General features: G+C 32.6%; 1 protein-coding gene across 5 annotated transcripts in view; it reads right to left on the bottom strand.

The window, feature by feature from the left end:
* P4HA1 (prolyl 4-hydroxylase subunit alpha 1) overlaps positions 1 to 13,380 on the bottom strand; it is a 77,060-nt gene that overhangs the window by 18,610 nt on the left and 45,070 nt on the right. For 4 of the 5 annotated variants that reach the window (XM_054572621.1, XM_054572619.1, XM_054572623.1 and 1 more), the window contains 2 exons: positions 12,302 to 12,478; positions 9,951 to 10,021 (listed from right to left, as the gene is read on the bottom strand). In XM_054572621.1, the coding sequence (XP_054428596.1) occupies positions 9,951 to 10,021; positions 12,302 to 12,478 (248 nt within the window). Of the gene's footprint in view, positions 1 to 8,850; positions 8,922 to 9,950; positions 10,022 to 12,301; positions 12,479 to 13,380 lie in introns of all 5 variants that reach the window. The other variant, XM_054572620.1, reaches the window with a different exon arrangement.

Here is a 13,380-nt window from a genome sequence, read left to right as displayed (position 1 = left end):
ATTCTTTTTCATGAACTGATTTCAGTAAAATCATTTTTTAAATAGAAAGTAACATTTTCTCAAACTGTGCTGAGAAGTTGTCAGAAAGGCAACTATAATAATTGCCAGGATTAAGACTTTTATGAAACATTAAGAACCACATCTATTTTTTAGCTGTTATATCAATGCACTTTTTTCACTGGTAAGGCAATTGTTTGCTGTCAGTGCCACAATGATTAGGGAGTTTCTTCTTAAGTAGCAGGTACTCAATTATTCAAGACAGAAATGAGTTTTCTAATGTTGTCCTCTTTTGGAGCACAAGCAAATCTTTGTCTTTTGTATATATGTACGGAATATTGTGAAATGCAGCTGTTATAATCGTCTAATTTTTTTCCCCTCGCAATTAAACAGTAGCAATTATTCATGACTAGGGATGCACCTTCAGTTTTTAAAATAGCAAGGTTCTAAATAACTTCTCAAAACTAGCTTTCCATTTTGGTACATAATTGATAACATTACACATTTGATTTGCATTTCATAATTTCTTCTATTGACTACACTTTGCTTTTAGTAAGGGTTAGTGTTGTGATTTCAAACAATTTTTATCTATTATAGATTTTAAGATAAGTTTTCATTTCACTGAACTGAGTTTTTTTCTACTCATATACTTATGGGAGGTAATATGAGCACATATATATGTGTATATGTATTTTTAAAGTAAGTTACTTTTACCATGAAAATCAAACTGCACTACAGGGCCAACAACAAGAAACAATTTATCTTCCTTAAAAATCCTTTTCTAGGTTGAGGAGGGTAACTACTGTTTGCTGAAGAAATCGTTGCAGTTGTAGTCTTTTTATCATCTGTTAATTCCACATTGCCATGTCTTACCACGTCCACGCACGTCCACTCACTAGCACTAGCCTCTTACAGTAACGTGTATCAGAAACAGATGTTACTGACTTTAGCACCCAACACTGTTTGCATCTTTCAATAACTCACTCTCCACTTTGTGCCAAATCTTGGCATCAAAGTAACTCTTAACAAAGCTCAAGAATATCTTCCTCTATAAAACACCCAAGTAATAGTTTCTGTTACCCACTACAAAGAAAAATAACTTTCCTTTGCCATTCTAGCAATTACCATTTCAGTCTTTCACTTTACACTTTAAAAACTGCAAAAATAAGAAATGCTTGTTATATTCAGCAAATGGTCCTTGGACCCTGGATCAGCACATTCAAAAGAAAGAAGTTGAACCTGTAACTCTCACTATATGAAAAAAAAATAACTAAAAAGGGATTAAAGACCTAAATATATAAGAGCTAAAATTATAGAACTCTTAGGAAAAAACATAGGTGTATATCTTTGTGATCTTAAACAGTGGTTTAGCTGTAATATCAAAAGTATAAGCAACAATAAAAAATAAGCTGGACATCAACAAAATAAAGGATAATTTAAAAATAGGCAAGAGATTGGAATACAAAGCTTTCCAAAGAACATATATAAATTTCCAATAAGCACATGAAAAGATGCACAATATCATTAGCCACCCAGCAAATGCCATCAAGACCACAATGAGTTGCTTTATCATACCCACCAGGATAGTTATAATCATGAAGATACAATAACCAGCATGAGGACAGAGACTGGAACCCACGCCCCCCCATGACATTACTGGTGGGAACATAATATGGCACTGCTACTTTGGAAAAGTTTGGTAGTTCCCCAAATGTTTAAACACAAAGTTACTGCATGACTTAGCAATTCCACTCCTGATTATACACAAAGGAGAAATTTAAACTTATGTTCACACAAAAACTTTTACATTAATGTTCAGAGCAGCATTACTCTTAATAGCTAAAAAGTAGAAGTAACCCAAATGTCTATCAACAGATGAGTAAGAGAGATAAAATGTGGTATATCCATACAATATATTTCTTCAGCTATGAAAAAGAATAAAGTATTGATACTTCAACATGAATGAACCTTGAAAACACTATGCTAAGCGAAAGGACCCAGATACCAAAAACCACATATTATATGATGCCATTTATATGAAACATCCAGAAGAGGTGAATCCATAAAGACAGAAAGGAGATTAGTGGTTACCTAGGGCTGAGTCGAGGAGATTGATGGCTGGGTGGGTATAGCAAAGGAGTGCAGAATTTCTCCTTGGGGTAATGAAAATGCCCTTTGGGTTAAAAATTGATTGTGCTGATGGATGCACAACTCTGAGTATGTCTAAAGCCACTGAATGGCACCCTTTAAATAAGTGAACTGGATGGTATGTGTATATTGCAAAAAAAGCTGTTTAAAAAAGAAATACTTAGCATGGACAATGGGGGGCAGTGCTGACTGTGGGGTTCAGGAGGACAAGGTAGGAAAGAGCAATGGGGAAAAAGGCGGGACAAATGTAACTGAACAATAAAAAAATACTTATAAAACTTTCAAACAATACAAAAATATATTAAGTCCCTTTCTTAGTCCTACTTCTTACAGGTAAACACTATTAACAAAAAGGTATCTAGTATCTCAACATTTTCCCTCTGTATAAACAGAGAGAATTGAAAAACACAAAACAGGAATCCACACACCCTCCAATCTCCCACCACAATATACACATATACTTTTTTCCCCTGAAAATAGTTCTGACATCTTTTCAAGTCAATACATATAGCACTGCCTCATTTAAAAAAAATTATTATGGTAAAAAACATAATGTGAAATTAACCATCTTAACTATCCTTTAAAAATATGATAAAATATACAGGACAATATCTACCATTCTAACCATTTTTAAGTGTATAATTCAGTGGCATTAAGTACAATCACAAAGTTGTGCAACCATCTCCACTGTTTCCAGTTAGATAAAATGTCCCCAAGGTTCATCCATGTTATCGAAATTTAATTCTTTTTTATAGCTGAATAATATTCCACTGCATGTATATACAGCATTTTGTTTACTCATTCATCCATCAGAGGACACTTGAGTCGCTTCTATCTTTTGGCTTTTGTGAATAATGCTGTTGTGAACATGGGTGTACAAGTATCTGTCTGGGGCTTTCAATTCTCTTGGGTATAGACCCTCTAGAAATGGAATTTCTGGATCATATGATAATCCTACATTTAACTTTTTGAGGACCTGTCAGACCATTTTCCACAGCAACTAGACCACTTTATATTCTCATTCCTTATTGTTTTTTTAAACTACTGCTTTTCTTTTTAAGATAAAATACATTTAATTCCAAAATGACCATGAAGGTCTATCAATAAAACACTGGTTAAATGAGATTATTTCTTTTTCTCTATTACAAACAATACTGTAATAAAAAATTCCTGTACTTCTTTGTACACTTGTGGGAATATCTCCGTAGAATATATTACTACATGTGGAACTGCCTGATGACTTTTGTGTTAATGAATGCTGTCAAATTGCTCTCCAAAAATACTACAGATTTATACTCCCACAAACTGTTTATGAGAATGTCCATTTCATAAAATACTTGCCAGTATCAATCTTTGCCAATCTCAGAGGCAAAAATATTTTAATTTTAATTGTTTAAATTTTTAAAAAAATTTTAATTTGCACTTATTATATCATAAATGATATCAATGGAAGGTTTGAAGTTTAGCAGTTAAAGTAATTGATAGCTGCAGGTTAAAAACACTATTATCTTAATTGTCGTTCTGTTAGTCACTAGAAAAGAAAATAAATTCCACTGATACATGGGAAGTTACTTCATTTAATTTGACTTTCATGTGAAAACCTCTTCAAAATACAATAAGAACCTTCTTAGCTAAAGAACTCCATACATTGAAAATATTTTATTCACCTGGATCCCATCTTTAAACCAATACTGCTAATCAGTCTTCAACACTATTGTAGACTTATCGGAGAGTCTAAGAAATTAGCTCTGAATTTATACTGTTACGACCTTGCTAAAACCTTAGTGGAGACAATGATATTGTGATATATGTTAACTATCTGTTTTTCAGGATCCGGAAGTCTTATTCCTGCATTACACTAAATAATCAGAAATAAGGGTTCTTCTTGTACTCAGTGTTTGTTGTTTGTTTTTTTTAAAGATTTTATTGATTTACTTTTAGAGAGAGGGGAAGGGAGGGAGAAAGAGAAACAGTGTGATGTGTGAAACATCAACTAGCTGCCTTGCATACCCCCAACTGAGGACCTGGCCCACATCCCAGGCATATGCCCTGATTGGGAATCCAAACGGTGACCTTTCAGTTCCCAGGTCAGTGCTCAATCCACTGAGCCACACAAACCAGGGCTAATACTCAGTGCTTTAACTGAGTTAGAATGTAAAGTTGTTGCATTTATTGTAGCAGGAAAAAAATCAAATGAAGAACATGTCTTTACCTTTCTTACAACTATAATTGAAAATGTCAACTAACTTTTACAGTGATTTTTTCATGAAACATAATTTTTTGCCAGGAGCAAAACAGAACTCTCTGTCCAGATAATTTTATGTGTCCCTTTTTCTCCTTAGTAATGAGATAACCCAACATATCTTAATTTTGGTATTAATGACAGGAACCTGAGAGTTAAGTTGTAAATGCAGAGTAACATCAACATTTTTTTCTTTCAAATGAGTTTTTGTTCTTTAAAAAACCTATTCTTCTTTAAAAAAATTTATTTATATATTTATTTTAGAGCGGGAGAAGAAAGGGAAAAAGTAGGGTAGAGAAACATCAATATGTGAGAGAAACATCAACTGGTTGCTTCTTGCACGCCCCCTACCAGGGACCTGGCCTGCAACCCAGGGATGTGCCCTGACTGGGAATCAAACCAGCGGCATTTTGGTTCACAAGCTGGTTCTCAACCCATTGAGCCACACAAGCCAGGGCTATTCTTTCAATATGACTTTTAAAAGTATCACCGGAATGCTTTATTTGAGTAACGAGCATCATTCTCACACTGCATGACTATATTTCTACTACATTAGTAAGAGAGGCACGCTCAAGTAAACAAACAATACCATTTTGTAGGTTTTGAAGACTGTAACAAACCTCCAAATGAAAATATCAATGAATACAAAAACACTAGGTGATTTTTTTTAACCTATGTATGTATTTATTTCAATTACAGTTTACATTCATTATTTTGTATTAGTTTCAGGCGTATAGCACACTATGATTTTTTTCCAAAAGATAATTCAGGGTCCAAAAGGCCAGTCATGGAGGGCAAAATTTTCAAAAATTCTTTTCTCTAAGTGCTTGAGTTAACAAAGGAAGGCTAATCATCCAGACTAGTCCCTCTGGTTCTTAGTGGGAAAATTATGCAATACTACTATAAATCTGTCAATTTCACTTATCTCAATCTGAGAAGCACTTATCAACCCAATAGAGGGCAATGCTATTGTTAAGTTATTCCAATTTTTTAAAAAACTGAAATCATTCAAAGCTATTTGTATTTGTCCTTATATTGTAAAGGTATTAATACACTTTTATACTGTATTTGTTTCTCATTAACATGGGTAAATTAAATCTCAAGCACAATAAAATATCTTATTGTAGGAAATCTGTACTTTAGAATCTAAACAAATCAAAACCACTTGCAAGAATAACCCACCAGAATTAAAGAAGCTTTTCCCACCACACTAAACAGGTTGGCTATTTGTGTATCTCATCTCTATTACTTTAACTGGACTTCATGAGCTCTCATACCTACATTGTCTTTTCAGTGTACATAACTGAATGCTTACCTTTCAAAACTAAAATTCCATTCCTCTAATTTAGCCAAAATTATCAGCTCCTCCATTAACTAGCTCTAGTAAATTTTTAGGGTTTTGGTTTTTTTTTAATATTGGCAAAGACAGAGACAACTTGCCAAAAGTTCATAGAGAGTCAATAAAATAATAAAAACTTTGTTTTTTAAACAGTAATGGATTTAACACACATACTTTTGCCCAAAGAAAATTCTATTTGCTAGAACACTAATACATATTTTTACTTCTACAGAAAATGATGCAATCACTTAGAAATTTCTCAAATACGGTATCTGAAATTCCCTTCTGACCCTTTCAAATACAGATGTTTCCAGAGCAAAAGAATTACATCAATTAACATCAATATACATAAATTCTTTCTTCTATTTTGCATTTTAGATGCCCTTTTTCAGAGGTATACTATATGAAGGAAACATAAAATACTCTATATTTCACTTGTAGGAGTCTTCGAAATTCAGATTTACAGTGATGGGTAGAAAATATCCCAACATTGCTATTAAATCCTGAAAACAGTAAAAACTTATTTTTTTGTTAAAATGTGAAATTTATTGGACATTTTATGGAGTAAATTCCTCTTTAACAGTTAAGACCCTCTCTTTCAACATGTATTTTATTTTTAAAAGGGCTGCTGAACAGTTTTCCCAACAATAAAGGTGAAAATCGTTGTGCTATGAAATTCCTTTTTTTACTAGATTATCTTGAACAGAAATACACACACACATGCACACACACACTTTGTATACTTTGCCAAGACTGAGTGAATTTATCTTCATGTTACTCAGTCTTCTACTTCTAATGCTACTCATTACATGTTTTCTGCTGCCATATGTAATTAATATAAAGTATGGTTGTACCTTTCTCAAAAATCTAAATAAAAGTGATTCTCAGAACTATACAATTTAGAATAATTAAAAAGTAAGTTCAAAATATTTAGAAATATCTAGTTCTTAAGGAAAAAAATGCTTGTAGGTCACTTTTCCAAGAATAATTTATTTTGAATTGTTGGTAAGAATCCAATGACTCTGTGGGCTGGATTTCTTCAAGAAGTCTACTGTATTTATAAAAAATATCCAAAAATGACTTTCAAAACAGTAACCTCATGAAATTTTATTTTACATGTTTCCTAAAAGCATTCCAATATGGAGAACTTGGATGATTACAAGCCTTATCATAATAAAAATGCCTAAAAACCCTGCAATAATCTCTGATAAAATATATAATGGCTTAAGTATTTTTTTCAATAATAGATAAGAGGTTAATTTTTTAGACATAAAAAAGGTTCTATAAGAAAATGGAAAATTAGCTTAAGCTTAACTTGAAATTAGTTAATTACAATGCATAATACAAATTAGTTTCTGCAAATCCTTACCATCTATTAGTGTTTCTGAATCAAAACTGTATTACAGAAAGTTTAATTATGTCTTCTAACTGAAGCAAGGGGGAAGCTAGTGGTATAGGGCAGAGAGTTGAAAAACCAAGATATGTTTTTGGGGATGATGAAGGTTAATATATGAAGAACATACAGCTTTGTCCAAAAAGAATAAGTAAACACATCTGTGCAATCTGTCCAGGCTTCAGAGTAATTTTGCTGACTTACCGCAGTAATATCTTATTTTTTTTGAGTATCTCCTAAAATAGTTTTTAAAATTTATGTACTCCTTTGAACAATTCTCTAGTTGACAACTAAAATTTTTTAACATAATAGTTTCAACAAGATTTAGTTCTGTCATACTGAAAATAGTCATAATTTCTAAAAAATCATTTCTTTTTAATGTATCCACTGGACTCAATACCGTAATGATTTGATGCCCACCATCATCTACTTAAAAAAATGCATGAATAAAGTGTTTTTTAATACTTAACAATTTTACATCATTCTTTTTTTACCCTTGGACTTTCATTTTCATTCTATTCTTATCCTAGAATAGTGGTTCTCAATGTGTGTGGACACAGGGAGTCCTGGGGAATGGTAGTGAAGATTTTGCCTACAAGATGACATTTGGCAATGTCTGGAGACATTTCTGATTGTCACAACTAGGGAAAAGGGTGCTAGTGGCATCTAGAGAGTGTGAGAGATACTGCTAAACACCCTACAAAGCTCAGGACAGCCTCCAACAACAAAATGTCAATGGTGCTGAGGTTGAGAAGCCCTGTCCTGAAGTGATGTATTTCTATGCCTAAAAGTCTTTTTAAAAAATCCTATTATACTTCTCTACAACAAAGATATCTATATAAATTTATAAAATATAAATTTCCTATAATATTCTGGAATGACTTACTACAATTATCAGTAATATAGTTAATCTAAGTAACATTATCAGTAATATAGTTAATCTAAGTAATCTAGTCATTATCAAATATGAAAAGTGAAAATATATTGAAGTGTCCTTATTTGTTACTGTCAATTAGTTATTATATTTGTAAATAAATATTACTTATTGCTAGAAGGAGACTGAATTCGGCTCAATCATACTTCTATTTTCATTTTTACGATAGCTAGGAAACTTTCTTTACATAAAGAAACAGATGGAAAAGGAGTTCTGTTGGAATAATGTCACTTATTTTTTGAGCTCCTTCTACCTTACATACATAAATTACACAGTTATCTATTATTAAAAATTATTTCAGTGATCTAGACTTGAGTAGATTCTCTTTAAACACTGTGAAAGTCAAATAGTTTAAAACCAATTGACCTGCAAAAGATTTGTTATATAATCTTTGAAGGCATTTACTTTCTTAATACCTACAGCTGCTGGGTGACCCAGAGATTTTTAAACCCCTGCTTTACTATATATATATATAGACTAAGATAGCCTTGTTCTATGAAGAGTCTTCGGGAACACTTCTTCAATATGAGAATACAACTTCACTTTGCTGGTAGGGTTTGGGGAGTCACAGCAGGGATTTTGAAATTTAGTAAGTTACTCTGGAAAATCTCTGTTAACTGCCCCATAACCATGTCTGTTTATTAGTCCATCATGAAAATTCAGGCATGGTTGTCACCAAACACCTATGCCTAACAGCCTACATCTCTGAAACCATATATAATGGGTTTTATGGAAATCAGATTCTCTTAAAGAAAATGGTCCAAATATGACTAATATTCTCTGCATTACTCCCTTACCTCTTAGATACTCTGTACTGTGCTGTGGTCAATTTTCCAGTCTCAGGGTCATGTACTGTAGCTCGGCTCAGCTACAAAAAAAGAGAAAGGACAAGAACTTACTCACGTAGCAGGCAATTTTGGACTTTTGTTTGTTTTGTTTTGCCAAGCCACAGGTGATTGGAAGGGTTCAGATTGGTCTGGATGGTAGGTAATGGTTTCAAATCAGCAAAAACATTTAGAAAGGTGGCAGTTAGAAAAGCCACTTCCAAATCAAAAGAAAACGAGTTGACAAATTTTTGTTGTAGATTTATTGTCCTTTCACTTTTTTTAAAATAAATAATCATTTGAAGCTGTATGTAAATGAAGCACTGGGTTTCACAGGAACTTCCTCAGATCTAGAAGTTTAATGCTCTTTAAATTTTATGACAAAAGAAAAACTAGTAGTCTTTTTAAATTCATTTTTTAAAACTCTCACCAAGACAAGACTGTTGTTAAGTCTGTCTGGCAAAGTAAAAGGCAACTAAATTCATAAGTAATAGCAGTTGGAAGACAGATCAGAAAAATAACTCTGTACTTTCCATTGCCAACTTTTAAATCAACAAATTTTGGTGTTTTTTAATATAAAAACTCCAACAGGAGGAATACAGATTACTCCAAAATGACAACGCTATTTTACAAGATGTATGAACAAATGCCAACATAATCTCCATGAAGGATGATGAATTCACTGCAGCATTTATGAATGTGAAAGAGCTGCATAAACAAAGACTACTCCCAGATTAACCCAGGCTGCTGCTTTTTCATTTTGCCCCCCTTTGGCAAGAAAAGGGAAAAAGGAAAAACCTAACAAGCCATTTCCTGGATATTTAATTCCGAACCGAATAGAGATGCAAAGCTCCTTAATTCCCTAAAAATAACAGACCAATTAAAGATTAAAAACACAACTTCTAGTTAAAGGGAAAGACCTGTGAAACAAAGCGGTTTATCCATGCGGATATAAACAGGTGGTGACTTGAGCTGGAGACTGAAAATGACCTACTTCCTTTAAATGAATAATTCCTGTAGGATGTACAAAACACTCATTAGAGATCAAAATATGCAGCATACACATCTCTTACCTTTTGCTAATTCTGTAATGTACCGTCTCCAAGTCTCCTGTTATTGGATTTGAAATGGTGGCTCGCCTCAGCTGTGAAGCCAACCATCAAAATACTTGCATTACAAAACAAAAAAATGAATCACATTTACCCAACCAGTCAGAATTCTGGGATTTTTACATTGGAAGCTGAAAAGAAAATAATTCCAAGGATTTCCAGTCACCTTGTGTTAAGCTTCAAGAGCCACTGGTTTTTTTAGGTTTTGTATTTTTAAAAAAGTTATTTTTAAATTTTTTTGTTTTTGCATGAATAGAGAGTACAGAAAGAAAAGAGATTAAAATTAAATTTCTTTCAAAGGTTTGAGGATGTGACAGTGAAGAGAAATTTGAAGTCTAATTTAGTTGTAAGAATGGCTACTTGCAATTAAAAGATCCATTCCAAACTTTTAATTTTAATTTTTTTTAAATGATGATACTGTTTTGCAAAGGTTAATGTTCAAAACTTGTTTCAAAGCCAATCTTTTCTTCCTTCAAGATATGGGCTTATACATATTTCACTTATACAGTCAAATAATCGTGGACCGAGTACAATGTAAATGAAAAGAACTCATAAATGTCAAAGATATTAAGAAAAAGATGACAGTGGAGATGATTTTAAACTTTTTTTAAATGGAGGGTGGTTCTGAGGTTAACAAAAAGAATATGAAATTTTTAGTGCCACTGAATCTCTTGATCAAAATAATAAAACTGAGGCATCCCTTTTGAAGACTTTGGCCTCCAAACCTGGACTCCTAATAAATAGTCTACTAAGACACTTTGGTTTATGGGTTTACTGACCACAGATAATGGAACAAAATAGAAATCCAAAACAGAATGATAGAATATGATGTAATTGTAAGTAAAAATTTATAAGAATTCACTTGTAAAGCATCCGTATTTACTAGACAGCCTTTTCCATTTTTTTAAAATGTAATCTTCTGTAAAGAACAAAAAATAGTAATTTGGAAAAGTAGTAAAACTTAACAACAACAAAATTCTAACTTTAAGGTCATTTTGCTGTACAGATATCCTGATAATTCAACCTTTATGATATAATAAGGGTCAGTAAATGATAACCCATGGAACAAATTCAGCCTGCCACCTGCTTTTGGAAATAAAAGCTTTATTGGGATATAGCCACACTTACTCATATATTTTCTATGGCTGCTGCCGCACTACAACAGTAGAGCTGAATGGTTTTTCACAGACTATGTGGCTGCAAAGCCTAAAAAATATTTCCTACCTGGACCTACGAGGATGATATTTGCCAACTCCAGTGTCATAAAAGAGCAACAATGTGCCTAATATTTACTTAACAATCTCTTTGGAAAAGCAATGGCAGTTTGTATTTTTCTATCAAGAAGATGAAACATGTTTTAATGACAAGCTAATGGTTTAAAAAGAAAAAAGGCAAGAGCATAAAGCGTAGTCTTCTCACATTCTCACAAAAAAGAGAACTTCTACACTAAACACTAAGTTTATAAGATGGCATTAACATTAGTTTTTCTTTCTTTCTTTTATTTTTATTGTCACCTGAGGACATGCTTATTGATTTTAGAGAGGGAAAAGGAGGGAGAGAGTAGGAGAGAAACCAACGTGAGGGAAACACTGATCAGGTGCGACTCATACGTACCCTGACCAGAGAATGAACCCGTAACCTAGGCACGTGCCCTGATTGGGAATCGAACTCATGGCCTTATGGTTTATGGGACAATGCTCCAACCAATGGAGCCACACTGGCCAGGACTAAATTGTTTTTCTTATTAAGATAAATGATGTATGAGTTGAAGTCAGAACACTATGATGTTGTTATTTCAAATTAGCATGATGCTTGTGCCAAATTATTACTTTCTAGTAATAATATGCCTAAAAGGGAATAAAAACACTTCAAGTTTCTTTCAGATAAAAATATAGAAAAATGAAAAAACTGATTTTTGATTAGCCTCTGAGACTAAAAGGACTACACAGTACAGAGAAAACTTTTTCAGGAAAATGTTGAAACAAATTTGTTAAATGTGAAATAAAAATCTCATCTATAATTTTCATGATTAAGAGCTTAACCTATTTCCATATATAATGTTATTAACCAATGTCACCCCAATAAACTTAATTTAAAAAACCAATTTCCAAAATATATTATTTGGGTTGATAACAAACTGAGGAAAAACTGGTATAAATGCAATTTAGTTAACAACTCCATTATACTGTGGGAATGACATCTATAACTATCTGTGTGGGGTTATTGCCTTATCAATGATCATTTGTGTAACCTTGCAAAGGAAAAACTGATACAAAGGCATAGTAAATTAAGAAGAGAAAAAGAAAGTTATTTACCCTTGGTTTTGCTAGATCTTTAACAATTTCAATTTCTGCATCAGAAATAATATCATGGAAGCGAATAATACGAGGCTTGTCCCACTCATCCTCCTGTTTGGCTGGAGCCAGAATAAATTTAGGATTCCGGTTTCCATCGTGGTAGCGGCAAAAGAGTTTTTTCTGTCTCCGAGGAGTCTAAATGTAAGATTAAAATAATGATATATATGTTAGAGTAATAATATTTTTAATGCTTGTTCCTATGCAAATAATAAGCAATAATCATGCTTGTGTATCCACAGAGTTATCTATGGAAGAAGACAAAAAAGAGACGGTTCTCTGCAAATATTTTGCATCAAGCAGGGCCTTCAGGATTTAAAAAATTTTATTAATGATTATCTTCTGGCAGAGAGATGATAGGCCTTAAATAAGAAAAAAAGGAGATTTCTCTATAACCCTCCTCTTATCAAAATAGAATTCAGGTGTTATAAACATGAAAGAAATGTTTATGAACATATTAAATGAATGATCAGTATTGCTCCAAACTTCACAGAGTAATTGTGAAACACCCAGAACAAGAAAGTTTCTAAAAGGAAAACAAACAAAACTCAACCTAACCAGGTTTTTCTAAATAGCTCCCAGTTAAATGCTTGTGGCAAAAGATAAAAAAAAAATATTTAAAGCAAAAAGAAAAATCGGTAGCTCTGAACAAGAGAAAATAAGCTATTAAACAAAGAAGCCAGGTGCTTTTATTTAGTGGGCATTTAAAAAAAGAGAGGTCAACGAAGCAAATATTTCTTTTAATCACCTATGTATTATATTAACTAAATAAGTTTTTGCATGGCTGATTTTCTTGACTAAACAGTATGTCATATATGAAATAGAAATAATATCAGGTGTTGTTCTAATTATTAGTTAACATACTAAAACAAATAATGATTCATGTTTACTCTTCATGTCTGTTATTAACCTAGGGTAAAATTCAAAGCTTTTTATCAAATAAATCTTTCATATAATGATGAGGGGAATTTGATTTGGGGCAGGGTTGACATCTGTGTGTCACATCAACAAACTGGCAAACTAGCAGAGCAAGGTTTTAT

Source organism: Pteronotus mesoamericanus, unplaced genomic scaffold, assembly GCF_021234165.1.
Source record: "Pteronotus mesoamericanus isolate MK-2021 breed Mesoamerican mustached bat unplaced genomic scaffold, CSHL_Meso_final contig_24, whole genome shotgun sequence".
Taxonomy (NCBI): Eukaryota; Metazoa; Chordata; class Mammalia; order Chiroptera; family Mormoopidae; genus Pteronotus; species Pteronotus mesoamericanus.
This window is presented reverse-complemented; position numbering and strand designations above follow the sequence as displayed.